The sequence below is a fragment of the Sinohyriopsis cumingii genome, chromosome 14, assembly GCF_028554795.1.
Source record: "Sinohyriopsis cumingii isolate HCF-2022 chromosome 14, ASM2855479v2, whole genome shotgun sequence".
NCBI lineage: Eukaryota > Metazoa > Mollusca > Bivalvia > Unionida > Unionidae > Sinohyriopsis > Sinohyriopsis cumingii.
Window position 1 is genome coordinate 107,918,437 of NC_142974.1, and position 24,134 is coordinate 107,942,570.

Genomic DNA, 24,134 nt, shown 5'->3' on the forward strand with positions numbered 1-24,134 from the left:
AGCCAATTGTCAACTTGAATATCTGATATGGTTTTAAATCAAGCAATCATTTAATAAGAGTCAAGGATTAACTAAACAGCCTGAATTTACAGGTAAATCATTTGGAAACAAAGTACTAGATCACAAGACCCATTAAATGCACATTTTACAAGATAATGGATCAGTCTAAAATCTTCGGAAGCACAGTTACCTGGTACAATGCTCAAATACTCCTCCAAATTACGAGGGCATTGTACAAAACAAATTGTTATTTACTTACTTACCTGCCACGCCTGCAGCAAACAATATGTTTGTGAGACTAAAATAGAATTCCAAGTGAAAATAAAAGATCATCTCAGAGATATCCAAAATAAGGAGGCGTAAAAGTATAAACATTTTAACCAATCTGACCACAACACAAGTTATGTTCAGTATCAGGCAAAATAAATCATCTGGTCAGATTCAATGCTTTCTAGGAGTAACATTAATCGAAAATATAAAGAAATGATTGGATGCACCAATTACATACTCTATATCCAGTAGGGATCAGTATATGTTTAAAGTTGAGTTCAGGCAATTTTTTATTTTTAAAGACTTTATTGCTTTCCAAATGTGTCAAGTGCTGTCGAGTTATATTTGAGAATAAATAACTGACAGATTTGTATATCTTTAGCATAGGTGGCCATACCTGACGTATCTTAAATTGTTTCCCCTTGTGTCCGTGACAACAATACCAATGCTGCTGTGATGCACTGCTGAATCAGACTTGCTATGTTTTCAGATAGGGTCATATAGTACACAAAATGACAAAAATGTAATTTACTGTGACGTATTAGGTTAGTCCAATCCTACCAGTATCTTACCTCATGTATACTTGAAGCTAGGCTGTGAAAGTGAGGTGCATTTATGAAAAGGAGGTGGGGGGGGTAGTGTCTTGTGCCCAAAAGTGAGTTTACTCTTCTGAAATTAAATTCTGGAGTAAATTTAGTATATAATAACAATAAAATTTTCGTTTCCTACATTAATAGTGGGTATATTTCATTCTCTGGTACCAAAACCTATTAATACGTTTACTTGTGGCATTGTCACTCATTAAAACATCATGTTCTTGTTAGCACACGATTAAATATATCCGGTATTAACCTTGGAAAAGAAAACGTCCTCTATATACTGGTTCAAAGAAAAGAAAATAAACTTTGAGGTGTTTATAATCAGGTTCCTTTATTCATAAACATAAAACTTCATAAATATTTTGAGAAAAATGGATACAAAAAGACATCTGAACAGAATTTTCTATTCATATGATAACTGTATGTATTGAAGTGATAAATATCATCTTTAAAACAATGAACATATATGCAGGCACTCCAATTATTTACTAATCTGATCAGAATTCGAGTTATTTCCCTTTATATGTCTTTCCTGGCCTTTATGAATACAAATCTATCCTTGTAACAGGCAAGAGAAACCATGGAAAAGGTTTTCAAGCATGAAATCCCTACAGGCTAAATAATACAACAGTCAATGAAATACAATAATGCGTCATAGTAACATGTTTCAAATAGGTAATAGTTCATTTTCCAACATGTATGTATGTATGTATTTATGTATGTATGTATGTATGTATGTATGTCTGCATGTATGTAAGACTGGGTTTAATGTCACAGTAGCAAAATCCATGCTACATAATGCCACTTAAAAGATAAGGTTTTCAGCTCCAAATTCTACAATTTCAGACAACTTAAGGAACATAAACCCTTGCAAATAAAAGTAAACATAGTAATACAAGGTAAAAAATGCTATAATTCTTTAAAAGGAATATGAGGTAAAAGATTTTAAGAAAGTTCACCAAAAGTCATCTAAGTATAATAAAATAGGTAATATTGAGGTTTTTATCAAATTAAGTGTGTTACATTTGGACAGAAATCTGCAACTAATGCAAAAACAGAAGAAAACATAGAACCTTCATATTTACTGACCTTCTCTCCCATCTCATTAAATGACCTCGGCTTGGCAAATATGTTTAACTGTTCCATTATCATCAAGATGTGGTCTTTGTTTGCATGCAGTTCGGGATGATTCTCCTTTGTCCAGATAGCATCTGTGAATGAAAAGAAACTGACATTAGATTTAATAGAGAAAATTTGATAATGAGATACTTTTGAAAACATTTACTTCAAAACATAAGAACCAAATTAATTATCATAGATTTGGAAGTGTAAATGTTACAATTAATTATTTAATTTCATTGAGAATATAATTTATATTCAACAAATCAGTAAAACCAACAATGCAAAAAATATCAACCAACAAACCATTCAGGCTATAGTATAATCAATCAAATGTAAATGTGTCCAAACATCCAATAGCAATGTATCTATCAATATATATATATATGTGTGTGTGTGTGTGTGTGTGTGTGTGTGTGTGTGTGTGTGTGTTTGTGAAATATAACCATTACATTAATATCTGCAAACAAAATCAGATGACCAAACGTGAACACACGAGACTCCAATTAATTTTAATTTCAAATTTGACTTCAGGAAATAGGTTATGATTGTATTTTCATTTTCTTGAGCCGATGATGATGACAGGTTATGGATATTAATTTGTGACTACCATCAATGAAGTGACTAATATCAATTTCACCAAAGATGTTTACCTGCATTATGCAAGGGATGGTATCTAGATCTGAAAGACTGGTGCTTTTGGTGTAACTCTTTATTATTGAGATCAGATTTTAGACCTGTCCAACAGATTTATATATATATATATAAACATGTCACATGTTATAACTTTTATGATGATTTGTATGCTACACATGTTTCTCTAGTATGACAGTAGCATAATTCATGATGGTTGGTTGAGTCCAGAGCCATTACCAATTCATTCTACTGACTAAGACAGGCCATGTTTAGATTTTTAAAATTTATTTCATACGCAACTAATATAAATCAAATTGTGAATAAAAAATATTTCTTTGATAATACTTGAGTAATAATAATGCAATTTAGAAGAATTTCCACTAGTTCACAAACCGGTTTTGAGAATATAGAAAGACATTATATGGTGTTGTTGCAGAAATAGAAATAGAAAAGGTATTGCCCACTGGTTGATATGGAAGTCACGTCAGAGTGATATTTCCATGAACAGAACATTTGGTTGCAAGTCCCATGAATCATAAGTTCCTACTGAAGGGCATGTGTTCATCCATCATTAGCAATGAAATGCTGAGTAAATATGACTTGGTACATATGCCCATAAGTATCATTAAAGAAGCACATTTTACTCCAAAATTGGCTTTTTTTAAAGCCAGAAGAAGTTACTTCCCCTTGCCCTGGATATTACTATGCTTCTAGCTCCCTAACCTATGTGAAGCAGCTTTGTCTCTACATTCTCAGATCATTGTGGAAAGAGTGTTTATCTCCTGCTGCACGATATCATCCATTCATTGGTCTGTGGTAACATCTGTAAATAGGAACATATGATAGTGGAAGGATGTTTGAGGAATGTCATATGGAGGTCCTTTGACATGATTTGTAAGACCCATGGTTGTCAAGTAGAATTTTTCCAATTCCATGATGCAGCCTCTCCTTCCAAGAATTGTTTCTTTCACATCATCTTTCCTGACTTGTACATGTCAGTGAAAAGGAGTTTGGGAGATAGAGTTGCAATACGAAGTTAACCCTGTGATGGTCTTCTGGTACCATGGACTTGGACAGGAATGCATTTCTCTCTATAAGCTAAAGGTTAATGGAAACAGCTATGGCAGTGGACAGTGAGAACTGAACTGTGATGCTGAGTGCAATGTATGCTCTGAACTCCGTGGCATGTCTCACCAGCGTGATCAACAGATTGCTAAACTATAATCATTAAGATTAAAATGAGCATAGGACCAAGAGCTAGTAACATGGTATGTTAGTAACCAGTAGTGCATTGAGAAAAGTATCCCATTCCAGCGTACAGAGAAAGGTTTTGACATTTCCTGGGCATGATTTATCTCACTTGATTGTTGGGACTTCAAAATAGAAAACACATGTTTTTTGTGTGTGTGTGTTTTGTAAAAGGATGGTATAGAGCAAAGCGAAAGTCTTCACACAAATAGTTCATCATAATTTGCTTTAAAAAATATGGCTTATTTGCTCAAAGATTACAAGTAATCAAATCATTTCAGTTTGCTAAACTTGCATCGGACAAAACATTTTGGTATGAAATTGTTCACTGGTTTGCAGAAAAAGACTCTTATTTTGAGAATGCCTGAGAGATGTGTATTTCTTATTTTAAATTGTAGCTGTTGTAAATTGAAGAATTCCAGCAGATGTCAAGTTGTTACTACTTCATGAGAGATTCTCTAAATCTTGGATTGCATCACACATATTGATAATATATGTTTTCACTAACAGGATCATGAAATAAGATTTGTGCCAGTAGTGCATGTACACAATATTCAATTCCATGGAATCACAAAAGCAAATGATCTTTAAATCAGAAAAAGTTACTATGGCACATAGTGATGGAGTATCTAGCAGCTCACTGGATGTGACTGTCGATGATGAGGCATTAAACAAAAACCATCAGATGAGACAATAAAAATTATGCTCCAATTGCCATTGGATAGCAAAACCTTTTGAGTCAAGCTGTTAATGAGATGTTTCCATTATCCAGGGTAGCTAATGAGTACAACTACAATTTACAAGAATGCCCCACTTATATCAATGTCCAAACATTTGATATCATGCCCTGTTTTGTCACAGAAAGACCAAAGACACTTCCTTTTAAGAAGTGTCCCAGTAAGAGGTTTTAAAACGGAGGTTGAAAATTGCTAGAAAATGATTTAAGACTTTAAGCCAAGTAGATGAGTTAATAAAAAACTTTACAAGGCCCAAATAAAGATATACTAATGCAACTGGAAGTTGGCATTATTTGACGGTCAAAAAGGGTTATCAACAGTTGCAATCTTTGGTTGTTAAAGTACTCTTCGCAGCATAATCTCTGCCATAGCAATAATTAGTGCGGCTTGCAAAATATAAGCAATTGCTGAATTTTATGACAATGTCTAAATGCAAGTCTTTCTTACTTCATTGCCCATATTCACATAGTTATGTACAAAGGGTACAGGTTGTCACCATGAGGACAACTGGTTCTGCACCAACTGGAATATGGCTATTTATTGGGCCTGTAACAGGTCAATCAATAAAAAAAGCAATTTTAGCAATAACAGTAACAGTCCATAAATGTGAATTTATTAAACATCAGTACAAATTATTGTCAGAAAACACATCTCAACTGTTCCATCAGTGAAAGTACAACTCAAAATAAAACTATAATGTAATGTTTATGACATACATTATGGCTTTCAGCAGTATACAATTTTATATTACTTAGTGGTATTTCAGGGATAACAATAACCATGTGAATCTCATATCACCAATACAAAAGAACAAGATTCACTTATACGTTCCTTTTCTTTGCCACATACAGCAAACACTCCAACTATGATGTTTTCATGTCTTACCGCTCCTTTATGTTTCTTTAAGGTAAACATGACTGCATTTCCAGGGCAGTACCCCATGATCACAAATTCAGGATCATTAAGAAATGATGCACTGAATATATCCTCAAGAAAAACAGAGTTATTGCCTACTAACTTGTTGCAAATTTGGGAATTGTGTATTGTCCTTTAATATGCATTAAACCTGTTCTAATCTATAGCTTACCTGACAAGGTCATCAGCTTATTCATCCGTTAAAAATTACCTGTGTGATTTTTATTTTATATCTAGAGTTAGGTCCTCCTGGTCCAGTAGCCATAATGAATCAGGCCAAAAGATTACTAGCTGGTACTGCTAGACCCAAATCTTATTCTGGACAGTTTTCATCATGGTGTGCAAGTACTGCCAATAAATCATGCCATGGACAGTTTTCATCATGGTGTGCAAGTACTGACAATAAATCCTGCTGTGGACAGTTTTCATCATGGTGTGCAAGTATTGCCAATAAATACTACTGTGGAAAGTTTTCATCATGGTGTGCAAGTACTGCCAATAAATCATGCCATGGACAGTTTTCATCATGGTGTGCAAGTACTGCAAATAAATCCTGCCATGGACAGTTTTCATCATGATGTGCAAGTACTGCCAATAAATCTTGCCATGGACAGTTTTCATCATGGTGTGCAAGTACTGCCAATAAATCCTGGCATGGAGAGTTTTCATCATGGTGTGCAAGTATTGCCATTAAATCCTGCCATGGAGAGTTTTCTCGATTCATCATTAGTTTCTTGCCAAAACATGGCTGATCAATTTTCACAAAAGAGTTTAGATTATACTTCTGATTATCACAGAGATAACAATGTTATTCGGTAATCTCTGATTATGGTTCATTTATATACCATATGAACTTTGTGGCCATACGCACATAAAACCTTATGCAAACGATTTGATTTTCATGATGCTAAGAATGTGGATTTTAAGTGGAGACTTATTTCCAAAGAAGGACCAATGATTGCTGGGTTACTGATTCATTGTTAGTATCAGCTACAACGTCCACACAAATTAGATAACATAGACTTACTTTTGACATGCAATCACATTTCAGTTTTCATGAGTGTAGGTGAAACCGGATCAAATATACAAATATCTTAAAGTACGAAAGTGGTGCATGCATGAAACATAGGCCACATTGATCTAGTATGACTGAGTTACATTCCATGAAATACACCCACAAAGAAATATGCATGTGTGGGTATAATTGGGTCCAAGATACAGAGGTAACTAATGACAATAAGAAGAAAATTAAAAAAAAAAAACATACTCAATCATACAATTTCGGTCATGGGGACCTGGTAATTGTAGGTCTAAGTTGATTTCATTGGGAAGTATTGATGAGATGCATACATATATCCAGTTCATTAATTGAAATAAAATATTGGATTTGGGTGTAATTAACACCAAGGTAAATTACACAAATCATCCAACCTTACTATTAGGTCACAAAAACCCAAGTTCTGGAATGAATGAGTTGCCTTCTTCGAGATATATCCATATACCAAATAGTTTTAATGTGGGTAACAAGGGGTTCATTATAATAAGGTATGAGAAACAACAGTATATACATTAATCACTTTTGTCACATTGTCCCATTGTTGTTGACCTTTGTTGACATGTATCAGCATATGAATCTGCATTGTGTTGGTAAAATATGTTTCAAGATATCTTAAAATATGTGTCACTCAAGAATGTGAAGTAGGTCATAATAATCATGTTTTAGTATGGTTGAGTTACTTTTGTTAAAGCGTTTGCAATTTTCCTAAGGGTTTGTGAAATATTGTCTGAGATACTGAGGTGTAATAACAACGATTGAAAAAATGAACAAACTGGCAAAATGTTTAAATTCACCTCTAAACTACTTCAAAAAGGATAAATATTTTACGAAAAGGCAATAAAAAATAAGAAATGTACAAACCAACAAGTTCTAAAGTAACTATTCCTTTCTCCTTGAAGTCAGACCATTTCTGTATGATATCACTGTGAGCAGCACTGGCAGCAGGGCTATTTGATTCAGTGCCATTTTCAGCTGGGATATTTGATAGGTTGGGCTGGGCATTAATGAGGGACTTCAGGGCATCAATCAGCCACTTTGGGTCCAACACAATATTATCCCTCAATAATTCAATGCTGAAAAGTAGCAATATTTCAAAAGGTATTGTATGTAATGACTCTTGTGTTATATAATAAGGTTCCTGGTTTAAGTCTGACACAATGACAAGAAAGCTGATTTTAGTTTTTACAAGTTAGTTTCTATTTTACGTTTTTAAGAAAGTAAACAACAATGAATCGCAAGGGCATATATATATGTATATATATAAACTTTAATGTAATCATTAGAACTGCCAACCTTACTTTGAGTTAGTTATTGAGCAATTATATAAATCTGTGCAAACCATGTTGTGCATTTGACAAACAAATCAGAAAAAAGCAAAACTTATTGTGCTTTTATTACATTACGATTCATTTTCAAGTGATGGCTTCTAAATACTGAATTACACTAAATAATACTGCAGGTCTGCTTTACAATCTCACCTGAAGTAGATGATAGCATACAAGACTGCTACCTGTCTTATAATCTCACCTGAAGTAGATGATTGTGCCCGTTTCATGCAGATATTTAAGAAACAGATCCAGTTCTTCACTTTCTTTTATTTGGACAGTTGCTTGCTTGTTTAAATCTTCCACGGCAATCCGAGGTATCACCTGCAATTACAAGTTAGCAAAAACATTAAACTCCTTACTTTATAAATAAAATATTATGTTTTCATCTGTCATTTTGTGACTTTATGTAATCATCATTTAGCAAAAGAATTATGTGTTTAAATTTGACCCTGATACTATTTAAGTAGATATAGGTATTCTAATTTGGCTTTGAAAATATTCAAGACAGTATAGGTACCCTAATTTGACCTTGTCAATATTCAAGAAGGAATACGTATTCTAATTTGACCTTGTCAACGTTCAAGATGGTATAGATACCCTAATTTCATCTTGTCAATATTCAAGAAGGAATAAGTATCATAGTAATTTGATTTTGTCAATATTCAAGAAGGTATAGGTACCCTAATTTGACCGTGTCAATATTCAAGATGGTATCGGTACCTTAATATGACCTTGCTAGTATTCAAATAAACTTATGGATTGGCTTGATCATCTCAGTCATATGCTGTGCACCCATCAACAACTGAATGTGTACGCTACAGGCCACATTGACTTCCAACTGCTAATATCCATGTGAATTTAATGACATGGCCTGATCACCTCGGTCATGCGTCATGCATCCTGCAGCCATCATCAACTGAATGTATATATCACAATGCATACTAATGACCATGTCAATTTGTCTAGATCCCTTTAGTCATGCATTATACATCATGCCAATATCCAAGTGGTTTGTCTAGATCACCTTAGTCATGCATCATACATCCTGCCAATATCCAAGTGATTTGTCTAGATCACCTTAGTCATGCATCATACATCCTGCATCCAACTGAGCTTATGAGTTTTGGTATGGTTACCTCAGTCATGTGCCATGTATCTTACATCCAGAAGATGCTGGAGGCAAGTGTCAGGCATTGATCAACAACATGTGTATGCGAAAGCCTAATGTCAGATATCCAGCAACAACAGCATTGTATAGCCTCCAGGGCCAGTTATCCATCAACAAAATCATGTGTATGCTATGGGTTACAATGATCACCTTGTCAACTTATGGCTTTGTTCCATCACCTTATTCACATTTAATTTATCCTGCATACATCAATAACTGTGTGTGCATGATGAAGATTTCACTGATAAAAATGTGAAACTTGCAATTAATACTAGTCTATATTAAAAGACCATAAGTGAATTTGATATTAATGATGTGTAGGAAAGAATGATGTTGCTTGAGCTATGACTGCATGCCTTTAAGGACAGTCCCGCATCTAAAATGTGTTATTCATGTACATTTACAAATAATATGCTGCCTCAAACTTTAACAAGTGTATACTATTACTAATTAGATTTTGTTTTGTTCTAACTGTGAATGTCAGAAGACAGAAAACGGACATGTGAATGTCAGAGGAGAGAAAAGTGACAAGTGAATGACACACAATAGTCCCGCATCTAAAATGTGTTATTCATGTACATTTACAAATAATATGCTGCCTCAAACTTTAACAAGTGTATACTATTACTAATTATATTTTGTTTTGTTCTAACTGTGAATGTCAGAAGACAGAAAACGGACATGTTAATGTCAGAGGAGAGAAAAGTGACAAGTGAATGACACACAATAGAAAAGTGACATGGGAATGACAGTATACAAATATGTGACATTGATAGGAGACAGAAAAGTTATGAGCGTGACGGAAGACTGAAACTTGATACGGGAATGACAGAAGACAAAAATGATGCAAGAATGACAGAAGATAGAACAGTGAAATGTGAATGGCAAATAATAGAAAACTGATATGTAAATAAAAGAAAACAGAAACGTGACATGCAAATGAGGTACTCGAATACAACTTTTGCACAATTACTAAGTTATGTGTTTTCCCCCACCCCCTTCCTCCATTATGCCACACGTGTTATATCCTGTCTTACCTTGCTAAGGAATATAATCAGTCATGATGATTTAAAGCCATATAAAATATTGTCAATGCTACATCACAAATTTGAACCCCATTTCTGCTGCTCATCTTGGAACTCTAAGTGTAACTGCTGGCAACATTCAATAGCATGCATACTCTTTGGTCTATAGTAGACCCCCCACCACAAGGAAAATATTAGACTTAACAGGGCTTTGGCATTTCACTATGCTGTTAATTTCTTTGGGGAAAAGGGTGACTGAGAATATACCACCATAAGGTACACCCACATCCTGAGGATACTTTCGGAAAGGGTGGTACCAAACATAACACTTAAAAATGTATACCTTTCCAAACAGTGGATAAAAAGGTAAGAACCTGGCCTGTGTGACATTGGTTGAACAGGTCATTCAGTTTTGCTTCTTTGGCATCTGAGTCAACAATAAAGATCTGACAGTATTTTTTTAATTTTTGGACCAAGAGATCAGAGGAATCTGTCATGTGTCATTCATATCATGATTTTATAAATACAGCATATTAACAAGATTGGACAATGAATAGTAGGATCCTTTACAGTTACTGGTATCTTAGCATGAAATATCCAGTAGTTATTCAGATTTTCTGCTGTTATTTTAGCATTTAAGTTTTTAAGGACATTTTCATTTCCTGAATGCATCTTAATGAACATCAACACATCAAGATAAGTCAACGCACTTAGGAATTGCCCAAGTGTTTGGGATCATATTAGCAATTGCATTATATTCCCAGCAAATAGATGACTGTAATGTTTCCAATCTGATTTTTTTAAATGTTCCTCTTTGCCTTAGCCCTTGAGGATTGGAAGTATTACTGTTACGTACGTATTTAGAAGTGAAGTTATATTAAAGAAATGAATCAGGGACGGTCAGATCCAAGCATGAATAGGATCCTGTGGCTGGATGCGGGGAAAATAGACCTAAAACTAACAGGGCAAAGACTGTGTTTTGAAACAAAGCCTTCTATTTTCATCAGTCTCAGAATGGTATTATTACAGCTCCTACATATATTTTGAACATGGCTACCATTGTGGTCATATTGGAAGGATAGGTATTCATCGAGTAGCAACTACAACCATGGTAAATCCTGGGACAAGAAAAAATATGTCATGCATGAAATAAAGGAACATTTTCAGTCTCCCAAGGTGTCAACCTAACTGTCATGGCTTATATAGTTCACGTCAGAATGGCACAGTGTCCTCTAGTACCAACTACATGCATGATAATCTTGAGAATGGAAAACTAATTTTGTATCATAATACTTACATGCATGTAAAAGAAACATTTTCAGTCTCCCAACACTTATACATACAAATCTTTTAAGACAAATTGTAAAGATCACGATACGTCACATTTCAGTGACTGGCTCTTGTTCACTTCTCTTAATAATCTCTTATAAATGACTACTATTGTTTTTGTATGTTATTAATTTTGCATGTACATATTATCCAATTTCTACAACATGAAGTAACTTAAAGTAAACAACTTCAAAATTCGTAGACTGCTTAGAATTTACCAGGAGACCTGTGCTATGGTGTACAGTTCTCACAATGTGCATACCATGCTTGGAGATACTTATATCCTTGCTTATTCCTAACATATTAGATGAACATTTTTTATTTATTCAATGTTTTTAGCAAATTTCATTTTTCCAGATCTTATTTTAGGTACAAGTATCATTGCATTTTCATTTACAATGTTTAACACCCTAAACATTTACTGTTTGCCAGTTATATATATGATCCTTAGCAAAGTGATTAATCTATATGAAACACATGTTTAATAAATATTTGTCAATACAACAGGCAATCAGCACACATTGCCATAAATGGCAGATACTTGTTATAAAATGACTATAATGTAGGTCAAAGTTTGAACATATATCAAGTAAACCATCATCGTTCAGTTCTAGTTTTGTGTTTATAATTTTCCACATATGATTCATTACACTTTTGATTTGGTAAGCTGGTTGTTTCAGCCAGTTCCTTGTGTGTGTGTGTGTGTGTGTGTATTGGATTTTTAACATGGCTTTAACATATTTCAGCCATATGACTATGATATCTGGACTGTGGCACTTTATATTGGCATCTAACACTGTGGCATCATGCTGCATATATTTAGCATCATGTCCCACCCAGTCACATCATTATCTTGACTCCAGGACAACGAGTCCTATCACTAATCTCTTAATGCTGAGCTCCAAGTGAGGCAGATGCAAGTACCATTGATATACGTCTTTGGTATAACTCGGCCGGGGTTCGAACCCGCGACCTCCTGCATTCAAGGCAGATGATGTAACCATTAGTTCACCATATCAGTTGCCAGGTTCTTTTGATTATAATTGGTACATATTGTTTTGTTTTCTGAAAGATAACCAGGCTAGTTAAATATATCAACCCTGAAACTGGCTTTACTAAGAGAAAATGTATGTGAAGGCAATACTGGAGTTCTTTGTTCTACAATATTAATGATTTTATCGCCTTTTACTGCTTAATTTAACACAAATACCATAGCTGAGTAAACACTTGTTTAAGGTCATAAAAACAATATATCACTGCAATATTACTGCAATTATTTTCAAAGCATTATTCTGAATCTTCTTAACCGCACTTTAACTGAAGTTTAGTACAGTGGTGTTCATGATTCAAAACCAACTGATATACTTCATACAACGCACATTAAAGTCTTCAATGCATATACATGTAATGTCATGATGGGAAAGGCGTCACTATAAATCTAAGCGATGATCCACACAGTATTTTCATTGTTTTAATTCTGGTACCACACATTTTAATGACGTAGGTATTTAAGTTTTCAAAGCATACATTTTCATTACTGGTGACTTTTTACAACTTAAAGCAGTAATGCATAAATAAACAGCGAATGAGAGCAAACACGAGAGAAGTTAATTTTAATATGGTTACAAAAGTCTGCTAATGCTCAATAATTCTTATTATTTAATAAAATTATACATCTTTTGAATAGGTAGAAATGATAAGAAAACAGGAAAATCAAATATTTGGTTCGATTTAAAAAAACAAATTGTATTAATTTATAACATTTTCTATATAAAAAATCATAATGATAGTCACTTAACAACAGCAAAATCTTTGAGTTTTTTTTTTATAAAAAAATAACATTTGAAAAAATACACTATGCAATAAGTAGAGAAAATGTCTAAGGTCCCAATACAAATAGTACACATCAAATTTAATATAATTTCATGTCTCAAGTTTTAGAAGTCCTAAAAAGATATTTCTGAAAATAAGTTCACCGAATTGCAAGATTTATAGTGTCCCGAGACTTACTATCATTATGGTTGATATCATTATTAATCTTCTGGTAAAAACCCAGTTCAGAGATGACTTTATGTTTAGCAGGAGTGGGAATGACAATATTTGCAAGAAGGTTTCCATGGTGGCCATACTGGGTAACATATTGTCGCCATTTTCAGTTGGATCAAACAAGACAGCATACAAAATATTTTGGTGTAAAACCAAATACTCATATGACCATCAATCTAAAAGAAGATATAAGAAGATTTTCATGATGACCGCTGTGGTGGTTATACTAGATATCAGACTGGCACAATTTTCATTCAAATTGAACTTGATGCATTAGAGGTCTTCTGCTGAAAATCCTATACGGATATGATTTTCCATTCAGGAAGACATTCTTAGTGGTAACAAGATTTCAAGATGACTGCTGTGCTGGTTATCTTGGATGTCAGATCAGTATGATTTTTAATGAGAACCAACTGAATAAATGAGCTTATCTAATTACACAAATGAACGCGTTTGAATCAGGCAGGTAGCATAAAATGTCAACCACATGCACATATTTACATGTCTCAACACAATGATTGAAGTGGAAGACATATACAATTATGTACATACAGCAAAGAGTTTAAAATCATGTACGTTTCGGTCTTTGTAAAATAATACGATACCAGAAATATATTTTTCATTTACTGTTTTGAGTTAATGCCATATCTCAGTACTGGAGAGACTATAAGCTTGGTGGCAGTATAACTGCTGGAGGAAGAACCTGGCAAAACTCCTTTAAGAACCACCAACATACAGGAAGCTACAAGCAAGCTGATGTGTCCACACTGACTTCACTGATGTAGACATAGGTGACAATAGTGATCAGTAAATGTGAGCCCTTTAGACCACACAGCCACCCAGGCTGCCGATACCTTTCATTTAAAAGAAGTAATTAATAAAGTCAATAATGGGATTGAGACATTACTAAATGAAACCTGTTACCTGAAATATATTAGTGTTAGCAAAACTATGAAAACTAATTTCGGAAAAGACAATATTTACATGGGCAGTTGGAAAATACTCATAATTATTTAAATTTAAAAACAAGTACAACTTATTATGAATATTGATAATGTCCATCCAAAGCCCATGCTGGACGTTTTAATTTATGCATGTACAAGGATTGACAATGACTTTTAAAAGCACCTGTCCATCCAGTTTAAGTGATAAGTACAGTTATCACTCTTTCAATGAAACTTGCAGTTTGTTTTGTTCTTGATGGGTACAGGCAAGATGAACAGCTTTGAAAAATCTTATGCTACAGAGAGGTTCTATTTAACACAATTCACTTTTTAACCATTCAAACTTTGTTTTTATTAAAATGAATAAATTGATAGAGAGCTAATCCTTTCAAGTCACTTGCCACATAAGACTCTTGGGATACAAATTATACTTGTCCAAATTCAATTTTGACTTATCCTGAGCAATAAGATAATACAAAGTCAAACCTGAAGGGCCCTGTACTCCAAAGGTTTCATAGAAATGGCAAATGTCGATAAGCATGTATTTAAATGTATACCTTCACACCAGCATCCTTGAGCCTCATCAGCTGCTGCTCCAGGAGAAACCACCGAGTGGGTATCTGCTCTCCCCAGTATGGCTGCTGTGAAGCCACTTCTACAATTTTCCTCTTCAACTTCTCCAATTTGTTGTCAAGAACTGTGTTGTCAATTGCAAAGTCCTTATCAACCACGTGAACTATGGTAGGTTTGTCTCTTAGATAAGAGCGAATTTTCTTTAGGTATCTCTGACCATGCTTGCGACAATACACCTAGAAATGGAAATACAATTTGTCAAGTAATAGACAACCAATCTCCTTTATAAGAATGATTGGTTGTATGTATACAATGATGAACTCTAGGGTTGGTATAAAGACATTTTGTCAAAATATATATTTGCATTGTCTGATGATAAACCTACTTATTATTCTGAGACTCCCTAAGACACCTCCAAAAATGTCTCAATTGTTCATTTCTTACACATGATAAACACTGATATATCACCATAATAAACTGTTTGTGTCATTACACTTTTTTATAATGTATCTGAATTAGACTGATTTAGTCTCAAAAATGGGGCCCCGAGTGTCCGAGTGGTCTAAAGCGCTGTCCGTTACGGATCACTGCCATCTCACCTCTGTCTGCGTGGGTTCGAGTCTCGGATTCAGCCAATGTGGGTATGTGAGAAAGCTTGCCAGTAGCTTCTCGTTGGTCGGTGGTTCTTTCCGAGGTTTTCCAGGGTTCTTCCTCCACCATTAATACTGGCCGCCATGTATAGCCTATCGTGTGCTGAAAAATGGCGTTAAACCCTACAACAACAACAACAACAACAACAAAAGTCTCAAAAATTGTTCTATACAGTTGTATTGCACCTACATAACTTTGAGGATGAGAGCAAGATGAACATTTAGAAAAATCAAGAGATCTCAAGCCTTATAGTGCATGTAAGACTGTTAAATTCAGGTACTGTCTAGACCAGTTGTTCCCAAACTTGTTTTGGTCAATGTCCCCTTGGTTATCCTGAACACCCCCTATCATACCCAGCAAAATGCATTATTCAGCATTATCGCCACCCTCGGTAACCACATCATCCCTCAGGGTGCGATGCTGTTCACTTTGGGAACCACTGGTCCAGACATACATGTAGTGATTTCCCTCCATGGCACACATTAAACACATGAGCATTAGGCAATGTTAATTTAGTCTGTATTCCTGGTATCCATGTTGAATTGACGACATAATCTATATATACTACAAGATGTTCTACTGGGTACAAACCAATTTCCAGGAATCTAAAATAAGACCATTTCTTCTGCTCATAGCTTCCATTCAACTGCTGAGCATTGAAACAATCTTTACTTTTTCTTGTAAACTCCAACGTACCAAACCTGGTACATATATTTTTGTATATTTCTGAGTTAACATGTTCACAAGATACCAATAATGCACAGCACAAAATTCACTGACATATTGATTCATTATTAACTTGAAAGCATGGATAGAAAATCGTTGATATTGTCTCTGACAAGGTCGAGATAAAACCACATAGACAAAGATTCAGAGTCTGAATTGCGTTTACATAATACATGACTTTATCACAAATTATCCAAATAATAATAAAAATAATAATAACAATAATGTGGATTTAGTACAGCACCAAATCTTTAGAAGCTCTTAGTACTTTATAAAATGAGATAACACATAAATATATACAAGGAGATGATTATAAAAACACCATGAAATTACAAAAAGAATCACGCTGATGATAATTAAGGAAGTAAACACTATTAAGTTTTTAAGTCTATTATTGTAATTAAAATCCTGTTGCTGTGCTAAAAATGTCATAACCCAATCCAACCACAACCCCCAGTTTTTAGTCTCTATTAAAAAAAGTGCCAAAAATCAATTTACATGAACACTGATTCTACTCTACATTTACATGCAGTGTTAAAATGTGCATGTATATAAATTCTGGCCAATACACACTTACTGATAAACACTCACTCTTACCCACCACATACCCCCTAACTCCAAAGTATAATTTCTACTTAAAAATGCAATGAAGACAACGACATTTACATGAATGCATGAGCAAGAAACAAGTGGTATCATGTTTTGCTCTAGACATAACTTGATGTTTTGGTGGTATGTCACCACAGTGGAGGTGGTCCCAAAAATTCACCTTTACCCTGTCCATCAGTTTATGTGAAAACCAAGGAACTGATGTTGAGTCCATATAGGAGTGCCTTCGACTGGTAAACATCATTTTTGTAACTGAACACAGCAACTTCTTGGAAGACATGTGAATCGGAACGCATCTTGTAATTCCACATCAATGTGTGTAGTCTCCCCTCCTTAATGGCATTTAGAACTTGTTGTGGTGTTTCCATCCTAAACCAAGGGGAGCAAATAAATTGAGTTTGCTTAGGTCAATGACAGGGCGAAGAATAACATTTGCCCATAGAACAGCTTCAAAACAAATGCCTGGCCAATTTAAACTGGACGGTTTATACTGCCCTCTTCTGGATATTCAGGTAACTGAATTTTCTTCTGAGGAGTAGTGGCTATGAATGAAAGATTCAATTCAGACTTTGTACCTTAGGGAAAGCTAAATAAGGAGAAGTTGTGCTGATGTAATACTTCAGCCCTTTATGGGTCTCAGGTCAATGACGTGAATCCTGCCAGGAAGAAATGAAGCCATCAACATACCTGGATCTGTGATAAGGATGGCATGAAGATGATGTCTTTTTATTAGGATGGTAGAATATCACGGAGAGAAATGCTGGCACAAACGATCGCCATTTTTATGCCTCTCTTTCACTTTTGTTTGGGAGAACAGAAGTTTTTGTCAGTTGTAGATTCAACAAGAGAGCTTCCCTGTGTTCTGTGCATCAGAAGTGTATTAATGTAACATTTTGTGAATTTCTCTGAAATTCCCTACACTGTAGATGATACTGGGGAGATTTATCTCAATCTGTCTCCTTAGTGGCTTATTTCTTTATTTCCTCAATCGGACCATAATAGATGATATTATGATAAAGTTTGGCATGACGTTGTCTAGATCAAGAGGTAAGGGATATTTGATACACATATCTGGTCTGTAAATCTGATATGTGAGATGGTAACAGAGACTTTGTGTTGCCCTCTATCCCACTCCCCATAAGTTGATATCGTGTTGAACCCATGTGACAAACAACCTACTGGTATAGCCAATAAATGTTTATCCAGCTATGGAGGTGAAGAAGGAGCTGGAGCTGCCCCAGAGCGTGATGGCTTATAACGCTTCTTGGTTGATGACCTATGTGCAGCGTTATACCCTCCTGAAAGTAAATCCTGCACTGAAATCGCCATCCCTCAAAGTGCGCTTCAGTGAGTTTCCATTAGTAAAACATCATGTTTCGAACTATGAACTGGACACTAAGATTAGTACAAAAGATATACATGTATGAATCCAAAATAGTGAATGTGCTTTTCACATCACATACCATAGCTAGATATATTTAAATACATCTAAGACAATGTGATGGCATGGACAAATGATCAGTTCAAGGATGCCTAAGTGTGTGAATAGGCTAAGCCATGATAGATAAAGACAGGTCTTTGTCACTAATGAAGAAAAGAAAAGTTCAAATGCATAGATGGGGTGTAATTCCCTTTCATGCGAAATTTCTTCCAACTTGCTTTATAGTAGAGAAGTTCCAGAATACTGGTATTGGATTACAAGGTCTCTTTGTCTTTAGACAGCATATTACAAGGTAAAAGCTTAAGTAGTGACTGAAACTTTCACATGATGTGGCACTAAACCTTGTAGCAAGAGATCATTCTAATCCCCCTTAGGTGGGCAAGTAACTTAAAGACTTTTAACTAAAATGTTTCAGCCTGGGAAAACTCTATTTGCAAGGCAGTGTTAGTTCTTTGAAGACATGATTGGGGAACAAATTAGAAGAAAAAAGAATTTGTGTCTGCTATTTGGCACATGATTCAGAATAACACATGTTCCAGTCATACTGTGAGGATTTAGCTTTTTTATGGCATCGCGGATAGTGGTGTTCCCTGTCAATATGTGATGAGAATGTTTTTATGAATGATCAGCTATGTAATTTGTTAGCGTTGAATGCATCTAACTCTGTTATAAATACCTGCATCTATTATATAAATTTCCAACTGTATATTGCTTTCAGCCTGTGATTGCTGATTGTTTCCTTCATGGATACTGTTCTGTCTAATGCAGTAGTTTATCTCATTGTAGTGACCTCATTAAGATTCACTTCCGGGTCATCCCTAGTTTTGAATTCCACTACCAAATTTCTGAAGTTTTGTAGAAGATTTTGTTTTGTATTTTTCACTGCAATGAAATTGTGTTCTGTGTGAGGTAATTATTAGTTGATGGATATTTGGCGATGTTACTGTAAATATTAGGGTTTTCTTCATTGAATATTATTTTCTTGAATGACATTCATAGTGATCTTAAGATTTTCTGCAGAATTCTGTAGGAATTTCACAGAAGCCCATATGCCTTATGGAATTTCATAAGATATATAAACCAGAGGCTTGGTGCAATAGAGAAAGATGGTATTAGACGCACCTGTATTTCAGCTATAGCCTATTTCAAATATAGGAGGTAGAAATTTCTGCATATAAATGTAATAGAATCTCATATAAAGTTGATGGCTATGTTATTTAATATGTAAAAGCATTGCATATACATTATTTCCTCAATATTATATGCATGCTGTTTGAATTTTCAAACAGCAAGGGTTGAAATGAAGTTGAATTGTCCAAATGGAAGTACATTATAGTGATTAGAAGTTGTAGTTTTAATCCAGTCATTCTATTTATTTCAATTGGTGTAATTGAGATGTTAGTTATTAACCAATGTTTGGTTTGTTTCTTTTACTGTGATATTCAACACTATGCCAATATAATCAAATAGGATGATAGTTTAAATTATTTCAATTCTTAAGGATATTGTTTAGTCACATATTCTCATCTGTTACTGTTGTGCATGATTAAATTATTTCTGCAATAAACTGAGGAACTCAATATTAAGAGTTTGGTATTCAATGATTTTTAGGACATATATCCACACACACAAGCAATACAATTACATAGAATTGCATACATCCACAATGTTGACAGTAACATACACACATCCTACCAAAGGACATCATAATATATATCCTTGGGGCTGTTCCATTTAAACATACATGGTACCCACCCAGGGAAGGCAGTTTTTAAATAAAATATGTGCCCTGGTACTTTGATTTCTCAGAATTCATATTAAAATGATAAGAAAATTCTAAATTGCATCTATGGTAAAGTATACCACTTTAAACGTGTCTTCCATGGGTCACATGTATGTTTTAATTGAACAGTCCTAATGGTGAAGGGGACTTAGGTCTAATTTTCCAAAGTAAAGCATTGGTGGAGTGTGCGTCTTGTTAACGTGCCATTTGGACTAACACACTAAGCTGGAATGGTTTTTATAAAATGATAGCAATGAATAAATCATGGGATACCATCTACAACGTTTAATGGCCATCCGTTTAAAGCTATGAAACATGTTAGTGTCTACAATATTCTCTCAAACAAAACAAAATTAAAGCGCAATGACACCAATGAAAATCAGTGGAACAAAGTGTTTGTTTGGCATATGTATATTCAGATATTGGGGTCCTAAGCGGCCGAGCAGTCTAAAGAGCCCGCCTTTACCAAACACTACCATCTCAGCGCTGTCCATGTGAGTTCTTTTATATAGCTTGGCCAATGTGGTTCCAAGAAAGCTTGCCTGTAACTTTATGTGAGTCGGTGGTTCTTGATTTTCCTGGGTTCTTTCTGCATCAGCTAATATGGCCCCCATGTATAGCCTATCATGCACTAAGAAATGACATCACCCTCCCCCCGTACCCCCCACCCCACCATACATGTATCAGATAATGAACATAAGATAGACCAATTTTAACAATGGTAATGGTCCATGATATAACGAAAAACTAGATATTAAGTCAGACACTGCACTGAGCTTCAAGATAAAGCGGACAATTACTGTAACAACAAGAGGCTCAAGAGTCATATCTCTCATCTGGAATTCATAACTTAATAGTTGATCATTTTCCATTATCAGGCTTATGTAGTATTGTAAGAAGAGAACCTATGTAAACAATTCACAAACTTTATGTCATGCTCACATGACATACTGTACCATATTTGTGATAATAGTTTGTGCTAACAATAAAGGCATACTTAAGTGTCATGATGATATGAACTAATTACCAGATAGATATCTAAGCAATTTATTTTGATTTCTATATTGAAGAAATCTTCCAACAAATCAATAAAAACCGAATCATAATCCATACAAAGAGGAAGTAGTCCCAATGCCATTACTGCCATGTGTTCCTTAGATGTCAGTAGTGGGGTTTTGTTACTTTGATAATTACTGGTTATTCTTACCACTAATAATTATCAAGATGGCAAAAGCCAGCTGCTAACATACACAGAGTTGTTCAGTTCAAGTCAGCATGACATCTGTATGCCATAAAATACAATGAAATGTTAGCATTATTATCTTTTTTCCTCATGGATTACATAATGTAATTGAAAGAGTACCAGACTGAAATATGTCATAACATGATAATATATCTCCCTTGTAAACATATTTTATGACGTACTAACAACAATTGCCAATGCAGGAATAAGATCATGAATAAAGATACAAAACGTCCGATATTCTCAGTGTAGAATCAAAGGTGGGATTAATTTAACTAACAAGAATAAGGAGAGTTCCTTTGATCATTGCTAAAAAAAATTTCATCTCAGATTTAAATGAATATCATTTAAACACTCTAAAGCAGTGGGAAAGTGCAAAAGATAGACAATGATATTTTATTTCGTGGCTGGTTTTCTACCAGGATTGGAGAATACTGACAATAATTAGAAATGACATTATTACCAGTTTTATCAAATTAAGTACATATCCAGCAACAATAACGAAAAGTATCAGCTCATATTGGCCTATGTTTTAGTTCTTATATACAGACGCAAACCATGTTTTGGATGTACCCAAAAAGAGTCCTCAGTAATTCTCATGAGGAAACAAGCTGAGTGTCATCCATTCCACGACATCAATTAAAGGGGATCTTAATTATCCTCAAAATAGACTATTCAAACATGAATCTAAAGTGTTTTATTATGAATTATTGTCACTATAGTTATTATTACTACTTTATTATTATTTCTGTACAATTTTCCAAGAAGAATTGTGAACCTGTGCAATTTGAAAACTCCTATGTTTCCTATGTAATACACCCATAAAAGCTGACCTAAATTGAGGTGGCATTGTTGATAAGATCTGTTGGGATCCGTTACCATGATATGTTCTTTGTTAAGGCCATTTACTCCAACTGTACTAGATACCCTAATTGTGTTAATGCACTGTAAAATAACAAACCAAACCAGAAACATGTTGCAGATGTGAAATCGTTTATATAGTTTTATCCAGTTCAGGTTTTCATCCTTTTCTTTCCATCATTCCCTTGCAAAAAGATACAAGCAATAGTACTACTTTGAGAGGAAGTTGGATATTTTATAAATGCTACGTTTCTTGCATAATCCACTGATAGAAGTCGACACAAGCTGTGGTGGCCCTGTTGATAACAGCATTCATATCCAGTTACCGTAACCTGGAAGCCCCATGTGACTGACTGGTCTAAAGAGCTCACCTTTACCAATTACTGTCCTCCTACCTCTGCCTGAGTGGGTTTGAGTCTGGGGCTTGGCCAATGTGGATATATGAGAAAGCTGCCTGTAGCTTCCCATGAGTCGGTAGTTCATCCCGGGGTTTTCCTGGGTTCTTCCGCCATGAGTTATACTTCCTGGTACATATTGCATATCTTGAACTGAGAAATGGCGTTGAACCCCCAAAAGGCAACAATGCTGTGTCATTAGGCAATGACATATACTGTAACTGTGTCAGCATTAACTGACCTTGATGTCCTGCAGAACAACAAAAACAAACCAAGCGAGAAGCATATTCCATGTGTCAAATCATTGGCAGAAATTTTCCAAGTATAAATTTTCATCTTTTCTTTGTAATTCTTTAGAAAGGAAACGAGCTAAAACTTTGCTTTACGGGGAAGCTGAATATATATATATATATATATATATATATATATATATATATATATATATATATATATATATAAAGGAAGAAATCCTATTGATACAAAAACAACAATCAATAGTTAGTGTGAACACTGAATATTTAAGAAATTTCCTAATTTCATTCAAATTTGCATTTCATCTTCACTTACGCAACCTTTTAATTCCATGCAGAACGAAGTTTTCAAAGGCAGAAACTGTTTTCTTATTTATTATGTCTCCTTTCAAAATGGAATAGTATTACTAAAATGGCATATATTTCCTCTTGAATTTTCAGCTTTATCTTCCAGCAACAAATTACATGAAAGTCATTAAATCATCAACTGACAAATAAGAAAATCGGACAGAAACGGTTTGCTAAAAGTAGGATGACACAGAAAGGGAGGCAAGACACAGCAACATCCCACGAATGGACTGTAGGAAACATTCGAAATATTCTTATGTACTGATGCTTGTGCTTATTTATGTTTGGTCAATGGGAGCATCCCAAGACCCATCCACTGGCTAAGATAAAAAATAAAAGTGACAACTTACTCGTTGAGCCAGCACAGGAGAAACAAATCTGTGAACATGATTTACAATGCTGCCAACAATACTCCGTCGATTCTGAAAATAAAAAGAGCGAATGCAATGGTATGCAATTATTCATATAAACTACAGCCACGTCTCTAGCATCCCACTTCACACCCTAACATGGAGATTAGCATACATGATGATAGCATATATATCTTCAAAGCAATATATACAACTTAATTGTAAGATAAGTTGGACTCTCAAGATTATATCATTGACATAACATCTGATAGATGACAACATCTCAACATTTCCTTGCCAATTATGAGACATGAAGTGTTCGCAATACTCCTTCATACATAACTCGATGAAAAGAACAATCAAGCCAAAAATATAAATGGAGTAAAGTGATTACTTGATATGTGCATATTCAGATAATGACCAAATAAGATATACTAAGTTTCACAGTGATCCATGATAGCTTGTGAGACAAAATATTATAT

General features: G+C 34.6%; 1 protein-coding gene across 1 annotated transcript; it reads right to left on the reverse strand.

The window, feature by feature from the left end:
* Nucleotides 1-1,388: 1,388 nt before the first annotated feature.
* On the reverse strand, nt 1,389-23,751 carry LOC149784581 (uncharacterized). Its single transcript, XM_089933011.1, has 6 exons — nt 23,653-23,751; nt 14,979-15,230; nt 8,109-8,230; nt 7,443-7,654; nt 1,959-2,080; nt 1,389-1,484 (listed from the first exon to the last, which is right to left on the reverse strand). Exons 2-6 carry the CDS (start codon nt 15,003-15,005, stop codon nt 1,389-1,391), a joined length of 579 nt encoding a protein of 192 aa, XP_089789137.1. The 5' UTR covers nt 15,006-15,230; nt 23,653-23,751.
* Between the last annotated feature and the right edge of the window lie 383 nt (nt 23,752-24,134).

What these genes read in the sequence shown, in the direction of transcription:
- LOC149784581 (XM_089933011.1), bottom strand. Translation starts at nt 15,005, where the DNA reads ATGAGGCTCAAGGATGCTGGTGTGAAG. An exon ending in AGTTACTTTAGAACTTGTTG is followed by an intron (nt 2,081 to 7,442) that starts GTTTGTACATTT and finishes TTTCATTCACAG; the next exon opens with ATGCTATCTGGACAAAGGAG. An exon ending in TTAATGAGATGGGAGAGAAG is followed by an intron (nt 1,485 to 1,958) that starts GTCAGTAAATAT and finishes TGTATTATTTAG; the next exon opens with CCTGTAGGGATTTCATGCTT.